Raw genomic sequence first — 14,405 nt, forward strand, 5'->3', positions numbered from 1 at the left:
ACATCCATGATCTGTGTCAAGAAGTGAACAGTCATAGGAGCTACTGTTCACTGAAGACTTATAAGAAATGGTCTGTGTTGGAAGTATTGCTGTCAAGAAGTCATCATTAACAGAAACTGCAAGAAAAGCTGCACAGCTGAGGTATGCCACGTTATACAAGAACCGGACTGAAAATCAGTGGTAACAGGTGTGTCAGCAGCCCTCTGTAAAAGACTGGAGGCTCTGTCATGGTTTGCATTTCAGCCGGCGGTGATGGGGACTTTATCAAACTTAATGGGATTATGATTGCAGACAAATACTGTCAAAATTGATTTAATTTTCAAGCAGTACCATCTGGAAAATGTCTGACTGACAACACATTCACTTTTTCATATGACAAGGATCTCAAAGACACGGCAAAAAAACATACGTAGATGATAGAAAACGGACAGTTAATTTCATGAGTTATGGATTGGCCTCCCTAGAGTTCAGACCTCAGTGTTATTGAAGTAGTGAGGGGTTCATCCTGAAAGAGAGCAAAACAAAAGGCCACCAAGATCGGAATAAGCACTGAAGCTTCTCTGGGCTACTAGTATAGTTTTAATTTTACAGCCTGGTTCAATCGCTTTCCTCAAAATGATAATGAACTTTCTAGCATCGTGATACTTTCCTTTAACTTCTTGTAGCATGCTTCTGACACACGTGTTTGTGTTTATTCTTCTTGTTTTTCCTGTCAGTTGCATCTTTCAGAAATGGTGTTGTTCTGTTTTTTTTTTAGATACATAAGTACTTGTTTAATTTATGGTTCAATATATAAATGAGTAGTTAAGCAGCTGCAACTGAGAATTTGAACATCTTCCCTGAGTGTGAAAGCTTAGGTAGTCAAGTGTGACTCTAAAGACCATAAATTCTGTTTTCACACGTGTGATTACTCGCCTGGCTTCAGGACAAGAGGGTGATGATGTTGATGATGACATAAAGAGTTGTAGAAAGCAGGGAAGAGGTGTGAGTAGCAAGTGCTGTTAACCTTGAAAGAGTCTATTCTCTTTCAGGAAGTTACAGCTTTAGCACCACTGTTACATATATTAAATCATAGCACTGTTAGTCTATTTCATGAAACAATTTTAATCCTGTTACCATGGCCTAAAAAAAGAAACATTCATGTCTCTTCAGCCTTTAACTCATAGCTTCTAAGCTGCAGGCACACTCACACTTGGCCCTTTTCCCTGTCTCCACAGCAGCCTTACAGGACTTATCTTTCCAATGCTCTTCACACAATAAAAATGCAGCCTCTCAACTTTTCACTGTAAACTCAGCGGGGTTTTGTGAAACTGTCTCTTGACCCATTTATATTGGAGGCACTAGCTGAGGTGGTTTCTCTCTGTAGCCTCACTGTCTGATTTGATTTCCCAGCTTGCGTGTGCGCGCGTGTGCATGTGTGTGCAGACTTGTAAAGTTGTGATACAACACAAGTCTGCCAATAACCAAGGAGTCCCAAAGCCAAAATACTGTCATCCTGCAGACCTTAACATTTAAGCATGCCTCATTTTTACCCTCTATTTTTATCCATGTCTGCTTTTAAATGCGTATATGTGGGAATGTTGTGGTATTTGGACCTGGTATCATCCCATGTAGGAAGCTATTTGCTCTGAGCCTGTAACTCGTGTGTTGTTGGCTGACAGCAAACCACAAAAAAATGCGGCCAAAGAAAAGACAAAGTAAAACGGTGACCTTTTCGCCTCAGGCAGGCTTGAGTTAGTCCAGGATTGATCTGCATTCCAAAGCCTGAGATGATCGTACATCTTTTTTACTTCCACACAGAGGGTTTGTTTCCCCGTTCATCATTTGCTTGTTCTGTCTCATCCATCATTACACTTTCCACTCCAGTAGCCTGCATTTTGTGTCGACATTCTTCTTCTTTCGGCTACTCCCTTTAGGGGGTCACCAAAGCAGATCACCCGCCTTCATCTCACCCTACCCCTAGCATCCTCCTTCAATACATCCATGAGTCTTTTCTGAGGTCTTCTTTTTTTCTTCGCTACTGGCAGCTACATCTTTAACATCCTTTGTCCAAACCATCTCAGCTTTGCTACTCTAACTTTACCCACCAAACTGCTCAACCTGCCCTTCTGTTATACTCATTTATAATCTTGTCCATTTTGGTCACATCCAATGGAAACCTTAACATCTTCAACTGTACCCCCACTTTGAACCCATCTGTAAAGCTTGGTTTAGCTTTAGCTTTTATCCCTACACTGTAACTTTCCACGCTATTTAAGTTGTTGCAGGCTGCGTCGACCCAACGTGTAGCAACATTTCTTGAGAGGTTCTTGGGAGTTTCTTCATCAGGTTACACAGAAGTGCAACTGCTTCTGACCTTTTCGGTACTTCTCCATCAACACTGGCATGCAGTCCATACTGCTCCATGCTGATTGTCACCTCTCTTCTTAACCTATCTTTAAACAACTCTTTTCATGGCATGGCTCATCAAAATGATCCCTCTGTAGACGGCTCTGCACATCACCCTTGTAAATTGGATCCCGTACTCCTCTTCTGCATTTGTCAATATCCAATTGATACAAGTCCTTTCCTCCTTTCTTCGTGTCCAGCCTCGCATACAACACTAAGCCTTTTCTAGGGGGGGTTTACCCCTACTCCACTTCTTTCCCTAGCTTCACCATAGTCTACATAGGAAGAGTTTTCCCTGCGACAGATTGACGACCTGTCCAAGGTCCACTCCACCTTTCCATGACAGCTGTAATAGGCTCCAGTCCCTCCCCCCAGATAGCTGGGCGGGTGGATGGGATGAATGGAGCTGTAACTGGCATGTCTGATCTGTAGAAGAAATTGCGAGGATGACTGTAGAAGTCCAATGTTGGATTAAGACAAATTAAACTACCAGCCTGGCTTGCAAATCACCTAAATATAACCTGGAAGAAATCCAGGTATACCAAATAGGTTTTGCAACAGACTTTTGTCAACTTGTTCACCACTCCCAATTACATGTTACTTATTATTTATAATTGTTAACATAAGAGTTGTTTTGTATGAACCCTCCACAGACCCTACTGCCTACTGTTTTTATACTACAGTAATAAGTAGCTCTCCCTTTGCTTCCCAGGTCTGAATCAGTCTCTGATTAGACATCTTGAAGCAAAACCAACAGAGCTTTGAGTAATAAGAACAGCCAGTGCCTCAAGTACAACGACATGCAAATTAATGCCCGCAACTATGTGACTGGCATCATTAAAAAGTAATGAGGCAACCATTAGCCAGGGAAACAAGAAATGTCATTTGACAATAACAACAATGGCTGTGTTGAAAGATCATCAAAAGCAGCTCAAATGATTCTAATGACACTAAGGGCAAAGAAATGTTCGACTAACAAGCTCTGAGTCTAGCTTGCAGACTGTATGCATTATTTAAAAACAAAAAAAAACAAAAAAACAACCACCACCTGATGCTTGTGTCAGAAGTGAAAGGACTCAGTGGAAATTGGAAAGGAAATATGAAAAGGCTATTCTGAAGGATGGGACAACGAGGTTCCTTTCTCAGGGTGTTGATCAGTGTGGCATCCTGGGTTGAAAATGTGGGTGAGCTTGCCACAAACTGTGGATGTGATTTTAAAACCTGCTGAAATATTCTCTGATTTAGTACACTCCTATTTCATCCTGTATCAGTACACAGGATATATCACTGAGACATCATTTGGTGACCATTTCCATGATCTTGTTACATACACCAAACAAAACAGACAGGCAGACCTGCAGAGCACCCACTGAAGCTAAAAGGCTAGCTAAATCAAAATCCAAGACAAAGGAAAGTTCTTGCTGAAGGCAAACAATCTCAGCTGGGACTGAGGTGGGAGAATGAGTAGCTTAAATCTTTACCAAGTGAAAAGAGGGGTCCATGGGGAGCTTTTTTCACTTTCGTGGCTCAAGATTTGGGAGTTCGCCTTGTAATCAGAAGGTTGCCGGTTCGAGCCCCGGCTCGGACAGTTTCGGTCGTTGTGTCCTTGGGCAAGACACTTCACCCGTTGCCTACTGGTGGTGGTCAGAGGTGCGCCCCAGGGTGGCTGTGGCTACATGTAGCTTGCCATCACCAGTGTGTGAATGTGTGTGTGGATGGGTGGATGACTGAATGTGTAAAGTGCTTTGGGGTCCTTAAGTGGCTGAACAAACAAACAAACCCTGAAAAGGCATAGGGAGCTATTCCACCACTTGAGCTCCTTGGAAGCAAAATATAAAAACTTGAAGGGCAGTTCAAATGTCTATACAGTACTGTACTGTATATTTACAGATTAAAGCATGTTTATGGTTCTTGGTGTGATCCTCGTATTTCAATATGGCACTCGGTAAACCTGAATTTGACACCCCTGGGTTAGAATATTGCTCTTTCAAGTAACCCCGTCAAATAGTTGTACAAAGAAAACAAATTATTCAGAGAAATATACAGTAATTAACTTAAAATCTACCAAGTCATTGCTGATCCATCTAGGCCAGCGGTCCCCAACCTTTTTTGCGCCACGGACCGGTTTATTCCCGACAATATTTTCATGGACCGGCCTTTAAGGTGTCGCGGATAAATACAACAAAATAAAACTAGTACCGGTACCGAAAAAAAGAAAATTTATTCATAACACACGTGAAAAGACCCAGGAAAACCGAGTAAACGATAAAAACGATAACAAAATAACACTGAAAACCGATAAAAACCCTGAAAACCATACATTTCACACCTGAGCCTCAACTCTCGCGGCCCGGTACCAAACGACTCATGGACCGGTACCGGTCCGAGGCCCGGGGGTTGGGGACCGCTGATCTAGGGTACTGGTTGTAGTTAACATGCACCCTTTTTTTTTATAAAAATATCACCTGTTTTGTAGAAAACTGGAATGCCAAAATGAGTGGGAATTTTTTTTAAATGTCTACTTGTTTCTCAAACTTTGCTAATTTAGCTAATCCTGACACTAGGCAAGTCTTTGGTTAAACAATAGCAAGATGGCTAGGATATTAATAACAAAGTATCAAGACACAATAAATCAAACTATTGTTTTAAGATAAACAGCTCTTTAGTCTTGCTTTTCACACCAAAGCTTTTCTTAGCCCCAAATTCTTCTTCTTATTATTATTATTCTGTTAGTCCCAAACCATTTTTCTTTTGGAACATCCTTTGAACAATAACAGATTTGTTACATTAGGAGGCATCACGCTATCACTATATTATCATGAAGTCACCCTTAGAAGTAAAACATAGTGGAGGAGTAGTCTGTTAATGGGGTTATTCATAGTAAAGTGCCCAAGCACGTCAAAACACTTCCGCCAAATTAAGATATTCCCTTATACTGCTATACCATGGTTTAGGTTGTTTAGGTTGATGTCATGCAATTTTATTACAGGCAGAGCCACAGTGGAGTAATTTGTGCAGATTTTATTTTCTTTTTTCTTCTCGAGAGCCCTTGATAAAGTTGTAAATCTGTAGCCAAGGCTGTCAGCAGTGAAGGAAGCCAGAACCTGTCAGACTGCACAGTGTTTTATAGCCAGCGTCCGTGTGTGGGTGTGGGTGGGAGGGCACTGTCTGTTTGACAGACAGAGAGCAGCTAGTGTAATCACAGCTGTAGGAGGAGAATTAAAAACTTCCTTTATCCCTCATCATCTATCTTTAGCTTTGTTTCCCTTTTCTCTGCTTCCCTGTTTTCTGTCTGTCCATCAATGAGTACAACCAGAGGCTAAAAGATAAAGGGAAGGCTATAAAGGGACAACTATGAACTTGTTAGTGTGTGATATAATAGCAACTTTTCCCTTTGGGTCAAACAGTTATGAGAAATTTCAGCAATATGGCTGATCCTCCCCTTTAAGCCCCCCTTCTCAGTTTGAATATTCACTCCGTCTTCCATAATTGGCTTTTTCTGTGGTAAACAAGTTTAGCATTCAGGCATGGACTGTTGTTTCTTATTCTAGGCAGTAAACAGTGCAGAGAGGCCGAGTCTGTGTTTGAATATGCAGGATTGTGTTTAACAAACTTCTAGCTGTGAATACTGGGGTGTGAGCGTTTCATGTGTGGGTTTGACTCAGTGCCTGTCCTCGGCTTTTGTCGTCGGCATTGTGGATGTTTTTTATTTATCCACCCATTATCCAAGTTAACATACCCATTGTTGTGTCTCATATGGAAATTCAAAAGTTACTTTAAAAAAAAAAAGAGACTGATTTCATCACCAGTTTGGCTTCTTTTTTTTAATGAATGGACTTCTTGTACCCATTAACACAAAGATTACAAATGTTCACAACTGAGTGCCTTCTACGCCCACATTTGCCTGCCCCATTTAACATCCTTGACAGCTTTTCATATGCATCAACCCTCGCTAGCTCAGTCACCAGTTTTTTAGGAGTCACTCCAGGCATTGTGCAGTTTATGTTGGCATCCAGCATTCACACAGCTGTGTGGGCCCTCTATGCAGTGGCATTTTTGGAGTTACAGGATTTGGCTCAGAGGAAGTGTGATGTGTCATGTGTTTCAGGGACAGCAGCTTACTATGCATCAAACAAAGAATTCCAGGCCTGGAATCCTTTGTTTGATGCATAGTAAGCTGCTGTTTGCGTCTAGTATGGTACCATATATTTTGCCTGCCTTAGCTCTTTTGTTCACCATTGATGTTAAATGAGGGGGAAAATGACAACTCTTGAACTACCCACATCCCAAAGAGGCTGAAATTTCCTATGTGCTTCCTCAAAACTGCTTATTAGGTGCTAGAACAGCTCCAGTCCTCCGTGACACATTCTTTGGATGTTGACAATGGATTTTGCAAAAGCAGTATAATGGCTTTTCTAATATGCAGTTATGGCATAGACAATCATTGTTATAAGTGATGGGAAACATCACTGGTAGTAAACAGTTTATGGGGCGATCGTGGCTCAAGAGTTGGGGGTTCGCCTTGTAATCGGAAGGTTGCCGGTTCGAGCTTCGGCTTGGACAGTCTCGGTCGTTGTGTCCTTGGGCAAGACACTTCACCCGTTGCCTACTGGTGGTGGTCGGAGGGCCCGGTGGCGCCAGTGTCCGGCCGCCTCGCCTCTGTCAGTGCGCCCCAGGGTGGCTGTGGCTACATTGTAGCTTGCCATCACCAGTGTGTGAATGTGTGTGTGAATGGGTGGATGACAGGTTGTGTAAAGCGCTTTGGGGTCCTTAGGGACTAGAAAAGCGCTATACAAATACAGGCCATTTACCATTTATCAGATGGGAAAATGTTGCAGATGACTAAATCAGTGTACTTTTGGAATGGGATTTCTTTCCATCTGTGTTATGTCTTCTTCTGCGCCAGCTGACAGTCTATTTATGTCTGTCTTCTCCTTCTATAATTGGGAATAGTTCCTGTGTCCACAGTACTCGTGAGCCAAACCTGCCATCCTCTTTCCTCTGTGTTGCTTTAAGTGCTGAATTATCTTATTCACGCTTCCACTTGCTAAACCTTCTCTGTCTGACAACCCAGCTTCAAAGCTACCGCAATAATCCTGCTTACCGTCCTTTACTTAGCAGCTGAGCAGTTGTTTTACGTATCTCGGAGTAACTCCAATGGAATAAAGGTGAAGGAAGTGTGTGTTAAAAAGAGGCACTTTAGAGAAAACACGTTTATCGGGATCCTGCTTGTTACTGAGAAGTCATCGCCAACAAATTCTCTCTTATCTCACATTTATACACACACACTCTCACTCATTCTGGAGACTTCTGTCTTATTATTCAAATCATGATGGCGCCAAACAACCTGTCAACCTGGATAATTTCCTCTCGTTAACATAAAAGGTCCGTGTCAGGCAGGCCATCAGTCACATTTTCCTCTCATGCAGAGTGCGTCTGCTCTTGGTGTCACCAGAAGGCATGAGAGACAGACTGTGAAGTATTTTGGCGTAGATTCCTTAAGGCAGGTTAAGGTTCAATTTCATCAGGTTTCTGATCACCAGTCGCCCCAACCGTCCAATAGCATTTGATTCATTATGAAACACTTTGCCCTCGAATACACAGCAGCTCTATTCAAAAGCTTTTGATATCCACATATATCTGGCTGGCTGACCAACACTGTTACACATAAATATCGCAGTTTTGTCAGAAACTGGTAGCATCACAGGTGTATGCACAAGGTGGTCTGTGGTGTTGCTGCTACGATACACTAGTTGTGCAAACTGCTCCGTTTTTAAGGGCGACAATGTCCACATCAGGAGGTAAGAGAGGTGGCAGTGGAAGTGATACCACCCAGTGTTTTCACATTTTAAAGCATCCACTTTGGTGTGATGGCCACCACCAGCTCATTCTTGCTTTATCGGCATGAAAGTTTGGTTGCTAAGTTGTAGCCACAGATGACACAGTGATGAGAGGCTTATTGATAAATACAAACTTTCCGGTCACTAAAACTAGATTGCAGGCTTTCAAGCCACAATATATATCCACCCATTTAAAATTCCTCCAACTACACAAACTCAGTGAAACAGTAACTTTCAAGACAGGTGGAGTTCAGTAACTTCAATTAAAAGAGGCCATCTACACAGCGTGTGCTGTTACACAGATCAGTCAAAGCAGCCTAACTTAGTCGCGACAGCATTTAGGGGTTTTAAAATAATCAATTTGACTCGCTTTTGAAGCCAGCCTCCAGTGACCCTTAAGGAACTGCAGTTTTTGGCACTTGGCTTCATTTATTAGGCCCCGAGGTTTCCGAATTTATGTCAGCTCGCTGTTAGACTCCTCTCACTACTGCCATGACTGGTCCATCACAGCAAAGCGCACTTAATGTTTTACCTTTGGGGCACTACATGGCCTTCAGCCTGTATCAGTCTGTGTGGTAAATGCCTTTGGAGGAAAACATGTACGCTATAATCTCAAGGTCTCCGTGTATGTCTGAGAGTGCTTTTTTTTTTTTATTCCTCTATACCAACGTGTAATAGTCTGTTTTTAAGGACCGCTTCAAGAGGGGATTTAATACCTGCATTTATCTTCCTATCTGATGACGGAGAAGAGAATATGGCTGTGTATTTTTTGGAACAGCACGTGTTTTAAATGTATTTCCATGTTGTGTCTGCTTGGATGTCATCATTAGCATGGATTATGAGATATTTTATTTGGCCATTGTATTACAGAAATATATATATTTTGACTAGTTGAATGACGGAAAGGCCACGAAGTGTGACCGGTAACTAAAGCCTTGAAACTGTAATACGATGCTTCATGGCGTTAGATGAAGGAGAGCTGATTCCCAAAGCTCATTATTGTTGGAGTGGAGCATTTCAGTGCTACTGATCTGCATTCCAGGGCAGCACCACTCATTCCACACTGGTGCAACTAATCAGCAACTCTACATTTTAAATTCAGATTGTTGTTTTGATGACGGCTTGTTCTCCAAGGCATTTTATTGACGCTATTGCTTGTCCTGATTGTATTTATTTATTCATTAGCAAAGCCTTTTCTTTTCTTTCTCTTTTTTTTACTTTTGATTTGCATCATCGGCTTCTTATGAGCAAGTTAGAAAAAGTGTTTGAAGTAGTACATGGTTAAAACGAGCATGAGTGTGCAATTTTAACAGATACACCTGCAACATGTGAAGCAAAACACAAGCTCTGATATTCATTTTACTTTTTTTACGTGAAATATTATGTTTTATCAAATTATGTATTTCTTAAATATCTGGGTCATTTTATATGTCCTGTACTACTTATTAGCAGTGTTGGGGACGTTACTCACTACTGTAGAAACATGGATAGGTGAAAATGGAAGTTATAGTGCTGCAAGTTAGAGTTGGATGTCTCAAGAGACCACTTTTACGTGGTCTTGGTCTTGACAGACTTTGGTCTCGGTCTTGTCTTGGTCTCACTGTCTCCATCTCGCTGTCTCAGATCGACATAGTGGTCGGGAGATTTGGAGTCAACAGTATCCATGATACACAATGTAATGAGCGCGAGCCGGCTCCTCACTTAATTTCCTTTCGCTGCTCAGCTCTCACACAGTGGCTCAGCTATGCTCCAATCCCTCCACATTGTGGCCAATCACATGCGAGGATACAAGATAATATCATTATGTGGAAAAACAGAGAGGGTGAGAGACGCGACAGTCAAGTGGAGCGTGCGTCTGTCCTCTCAGTGAGTGAGTGAAACAGTAGACAGCAGTGAGAGCTAAAGTTGTGTTAGCAATTGTTTCTGTTCTAGACGTAGTTTGCATGTCACTACAACGCTCTTGTTCTTTAGTGCAATAACAATTTAATGTCCAATCCTCAAAAGCTGTAGATCACTCCAACAGCTAACCGTAGTAATAAGACGTGAAGGCAGCGCCATGCACAAAACTGCTGTAAATAACAGATTTAAAACTGTCTTCTTAGACTGATATTTCATTTGTATTTTGAAAGGCGGTGTAAATAAATAATGTACTTACGTACTGCTCCCTTCACAAAACACCACAGACTGACTACTGGAACAGACAGCGTGTCCAACAGGGACCTTGCAGACTGTCAACTAGCAGCTTTGTTAAATAGTGCCCGCATGAGCAAGGCGAAGATGTATGACATCTTCCCTTTTTTGACACTTTGGATGATATATGATACACTTGCATTAGGTAGCACAATGTGCCATTAGTACACTGACGGTTGCTGGAAATATGTTTCGGGACTTGTATCTAGATATTCTGTCAGAAACCATGACAAATTAATTGTTAACTTGAACTATTTTCAACTTTTACAACCAATTTCTTGTTATATTAGAACAAACGTACTTTGATTTTTGGAAAAAATGCCATCCAGGAGGGGCTGAGATGGATGGATAGACGGATGCATGGACTTATGTATCATTTATTTTTGTATTTTTGGTCCACGGTGATTCATTTGAAGGCTCTTCCACCCGTAAATGTGCTCATAATAACAAGTTTGCAGGATTTTCTGTTTGAAGCCTCATCATGCTGACCTCATTTCCCCCTTTTCCCTCTGGTAGCAGCCTTCAGAGGAGGCTTCCCTGCTGGTGTCCAGCCCCAAGATGCTGCTCCCAGCATCAGGCATACTGCCACCCAGCACCCCGTTGTCTGTGCACCACCAGATCCAACTGCTCCAGCAACAGCTCCAGCAGCAACAGCAGCAGACACAAGTGGCTGTGGCACAGGTGAGTGTCATCCAGTGACATTATGTCTCCCATGAAATCTGCTTGCACAGGAATAAAAATATGCTTTTTTATACATTTAAATTACATTTCACATCACTCCAGTACTTTCACACTGCTCACTACAATCCTCACCATAGTGAAGTTGCTAAATTTCTGCAGAGTAAATTGTTACGAACCTCCAAACTTCATGTGGCCTCTTTTCGGCTATAGTCTTATGGGTAAGCTTGCAGAATGTAAGAGAAGATGAGCACAGAGAAAACACTGTAGCTATGGTCAGTTTGATCGCTCATATATTTATTCACTTTTAAAATATAGATGAAAATAACAATAGAAATAGAGCAACAGTCTGGTGTAAGCTAATGAATCATGAACAGTGTATTGGTACACTGGTGATTGATTTTAAATCAATACACAACACTAACCCACAGACCTCAGTTTAAGAGCACATTTCTTTCACCTGTAGGTTGCAACAACCACACCCTCGGTCTATCCGCCCATGCTATATCAGTTACTGTTTCTGCTGTGTACAAGGATGCTAGAGTACCTTCAAGCTTGTTGCCAAAATTCATCTCTAATTGGGACTTGTTATTCTGCTTTCCATCCGACTTTGCTGAAGTAGCTATTCAGGATTGACAGCTCAGAATAATCCTTCTTTGCATTAGACTAGGACTTGGTGAAGTCCCTTAGTTCACCTACTGTCTGAAACAAGCTGTTTACACTCGTTCCACCCACCTTTAAACCAACATTGTTCTGACAGCTGGTGCTGAGCGCCTGAAAGAGAATATTTAGAGCAATCTGAACCCTGAGCTTTTGGCTCACAGGGATTACACGTGATCTGAAACTTTGGCCATGTTTGATATGAGCATACATCACTATAATAGTGACTGAAAATGAGGCAAAAGAATAATAGGCCTCTTTTCATTTTGTATTAACAGTAATTTCTGAATTCCCTTGGGTGGAAAGGATAATCAGTGGAATGACTCACGGGTCACTGACAAATTAAGGAGATCAACACATGCCTGTGGTCTTGGAGAGGAAAAAAGTGCAAAGCACATCCAGCATGAGACATCAGTCATCCAGTTTGAGTGGCTGTAGTGGGGGAGGAGAACAGTGACAGAAATGGCTTTGGGTTTGCGAGCTGGATCAACACACATACACAGAAGGCCTTAAGATTAAGATTAGAAAGTGCCATTTCATAGCTCAGCACGCTTTCCCTTGTGGATTCTTCACTCACACTGCTGACCCAGAAGCATCCCAGAGAGTTAAATTCTGATGTCTCAAAGCTTCTAGAGAGGGAGGCGGAGGTCCTGATTAAACTGCCCGGCCACACTGAACTTTACTGTTCTCATCTTAAGATGGAGATGAACAAACAAACTGCTGCCACAACTGACAAATCACACATTCAGACTGAGCATGCCCATACATAGGTGCGATCAATTACACACTAATAAGGCCAAAGGTAGCTGCCCACGGGCAGAGGAACTAGTGTGTGTATTTTTTTTAAATGTATCAAAACTGCTTTGGAACATGAAGTAACGATTTTCACCTCATGAAATGTTTCAAACGAGTGCGTTCCAGGCATTTGTGTCTGACCTTGGTTCTTTTGCCATTTAGCAAGGTTTCCCAAGTGATCGTAACTTGTCTGAGATGCTGTAGCAGTTTGCTTCCACACAGCATCTAAATTAGTTTCACCTCAGTTTATTTCCTTATAGGCTTCTGGCTGCACTCTGCTGTTTCTACCATCCATCTCTGCAATGCTTAAATAACTACCTCAGCTATCGATCAAATAATTGACAGAAAAATAATCTAATATTGAATCATTTATAAGGCCTAACTTCTCAACTTTATGAGGTCAAAACTTAAGCAACACTGAAGAATAAAAAAATATCTCCATTACTTCTTTACTTGTTTTGGCTCGTGCTCTAAATCAGGCTCGACATAGAGACATATTACATATATTGGACATAATGTAGGTTTAAATTACAAAGCAACCATTCATATACATCCACAGCCGTATCTGCCAGTGAAGCACCTACAAGGATGGATGGCCATTTGTTTTCAGCCCACACTCAGGGAGGGGCGCGTCATCTTCCCAAATGTGGTGCTATCCACATTTATCTAATGCTCGGACAATGACAACGTTTTTAACAAGTCCTTCCATACAAGTCTGTATCAGAAGCTCCGTAAACAGATCCCCCTAACATTTGTTATGTGTATTCATTTGTGAGTTCTTGCTAAAATCACATGACGGCGCCGTTTAAAATGATCTGACTTTATTACCGTACTGGATTAACTGGCTGCTCAGATTAGCTGGTTTTTGTTTTTTGCCATTTGTGTTACCAACGGGGAAATTTCAGAGTGCCCTCTGTTGGACAAACGGTGCAACTTTAACACTCTTAACATGGTTGAAGGTCATTTCTCCCGTCTCTTGTTTACTTTTTAAATTTTCATTTGTCAGCCATTATGAATGCAGATCAGCAGATTGCTCATATTTCCTGATATATCACCGAGACTTTAGTGAGAACAGTAGCTCTAACTTTATGTGTTACTATAGAAGATGAACGCCAACTGTGTTGTGAACTCCCGTTTTGTTGCCTTCAAACTTGGATTATAGCTCTTGTTTTTTGTCTTTTGTAGCCAGAGGTTACCGTATTTAGGAGAACGCGCTCCTAATTTATCAGCTCAAGCTTATCCAGGAGGGGCTAGTTTGTCTGCTAGTTTGGATAGTGGCTGCACATAATAGCACTGATGTAACCTACAAATACAGTCTTCAACACAGTTACGTCCTTCATGGAGGACTTTTAGTATTAGTCACATCAGGCACATTTGTTGCCTGGGAATTTTCAAGCGCTTGAAAAAGCCCCAATGTAGCCAACATAGTTAAGAAGTTTACTTCATGCCTATGAAGCTACTACTGACCTACTTGGAGGTGACCACTTTTTGTCACCCATCACTAGCTTTAAACTCTGCGTCAAAGGGAGTGGTTTTAGCCGTTAATGTGGGAGTTAAAGTTACACGTGACCATATTTGAGTAAAAGGGTAGAGCGCTAAGTTATTAGCTAATGCTTACGAGGTTAATTAGCAAGCTACAACCATCAACTGTATGGATGCAATGCACAGACGCACATATCGGCTAATTAGTCCTATAAGACTGATTAAAATTCAAGAATTTTATTCACCAAGATGGGAGACAAATGACTTTTTTTAAAGCCAGAATTAGATGGATTTTTACTTTTTGACAGATGTTTCCTCACTTTAAAACGTAACTATACAGACGATCATTTCTCTTCTTATTTCAATTTCAGA

General features: G+C 41.6%; 1 protein-coding gene across 4 annotated transcripts in view; it reads left to right on the forward strand.

Moving 5' to 3' along the window:
* Positions 1–14,405, forward strand: part of nos1apa (nitric oxide synthase 1 (neuronal) adaptor protein a) — a 249,641-nt gene that overhangs the window by 174,315 nt on the left and 60,921 nt on the right. For 3 of the 4 annotated variants that reach the window (XM_085437190.1, XM_085437187.1, XM_085437189.1), the window contains exon 8: positions 10,935–11,099. In XM_085437190.1, coding sequence (XP_085293316.1) covers positions 10,935–11,099 — 165 coding nt within the window. The remainder of the gene's footprint in view (positions 1–10,934; positions 11,100–14,405) is intronic. The other variant, XM_085437188.1, reaches the window with a different exon arrangement.

The sequence above is a fragment of the Copadichromis virginalis genome, linkage group LG17 (genome assembly GCF_057382275.1).
Source record: "Copadichromis virginalis isolate Kocher_CV1m ecotype Utaka linkage group LG17, C_Virginalis_male_GT1.1, whole genome shotgun sequence".
Lineage (NCBI taxonomy): Eukaryota > Metazoa > Chordata > Actinopteri > Cichliformes > Cichlidae > Copadichromis > Copadichromis virginalis.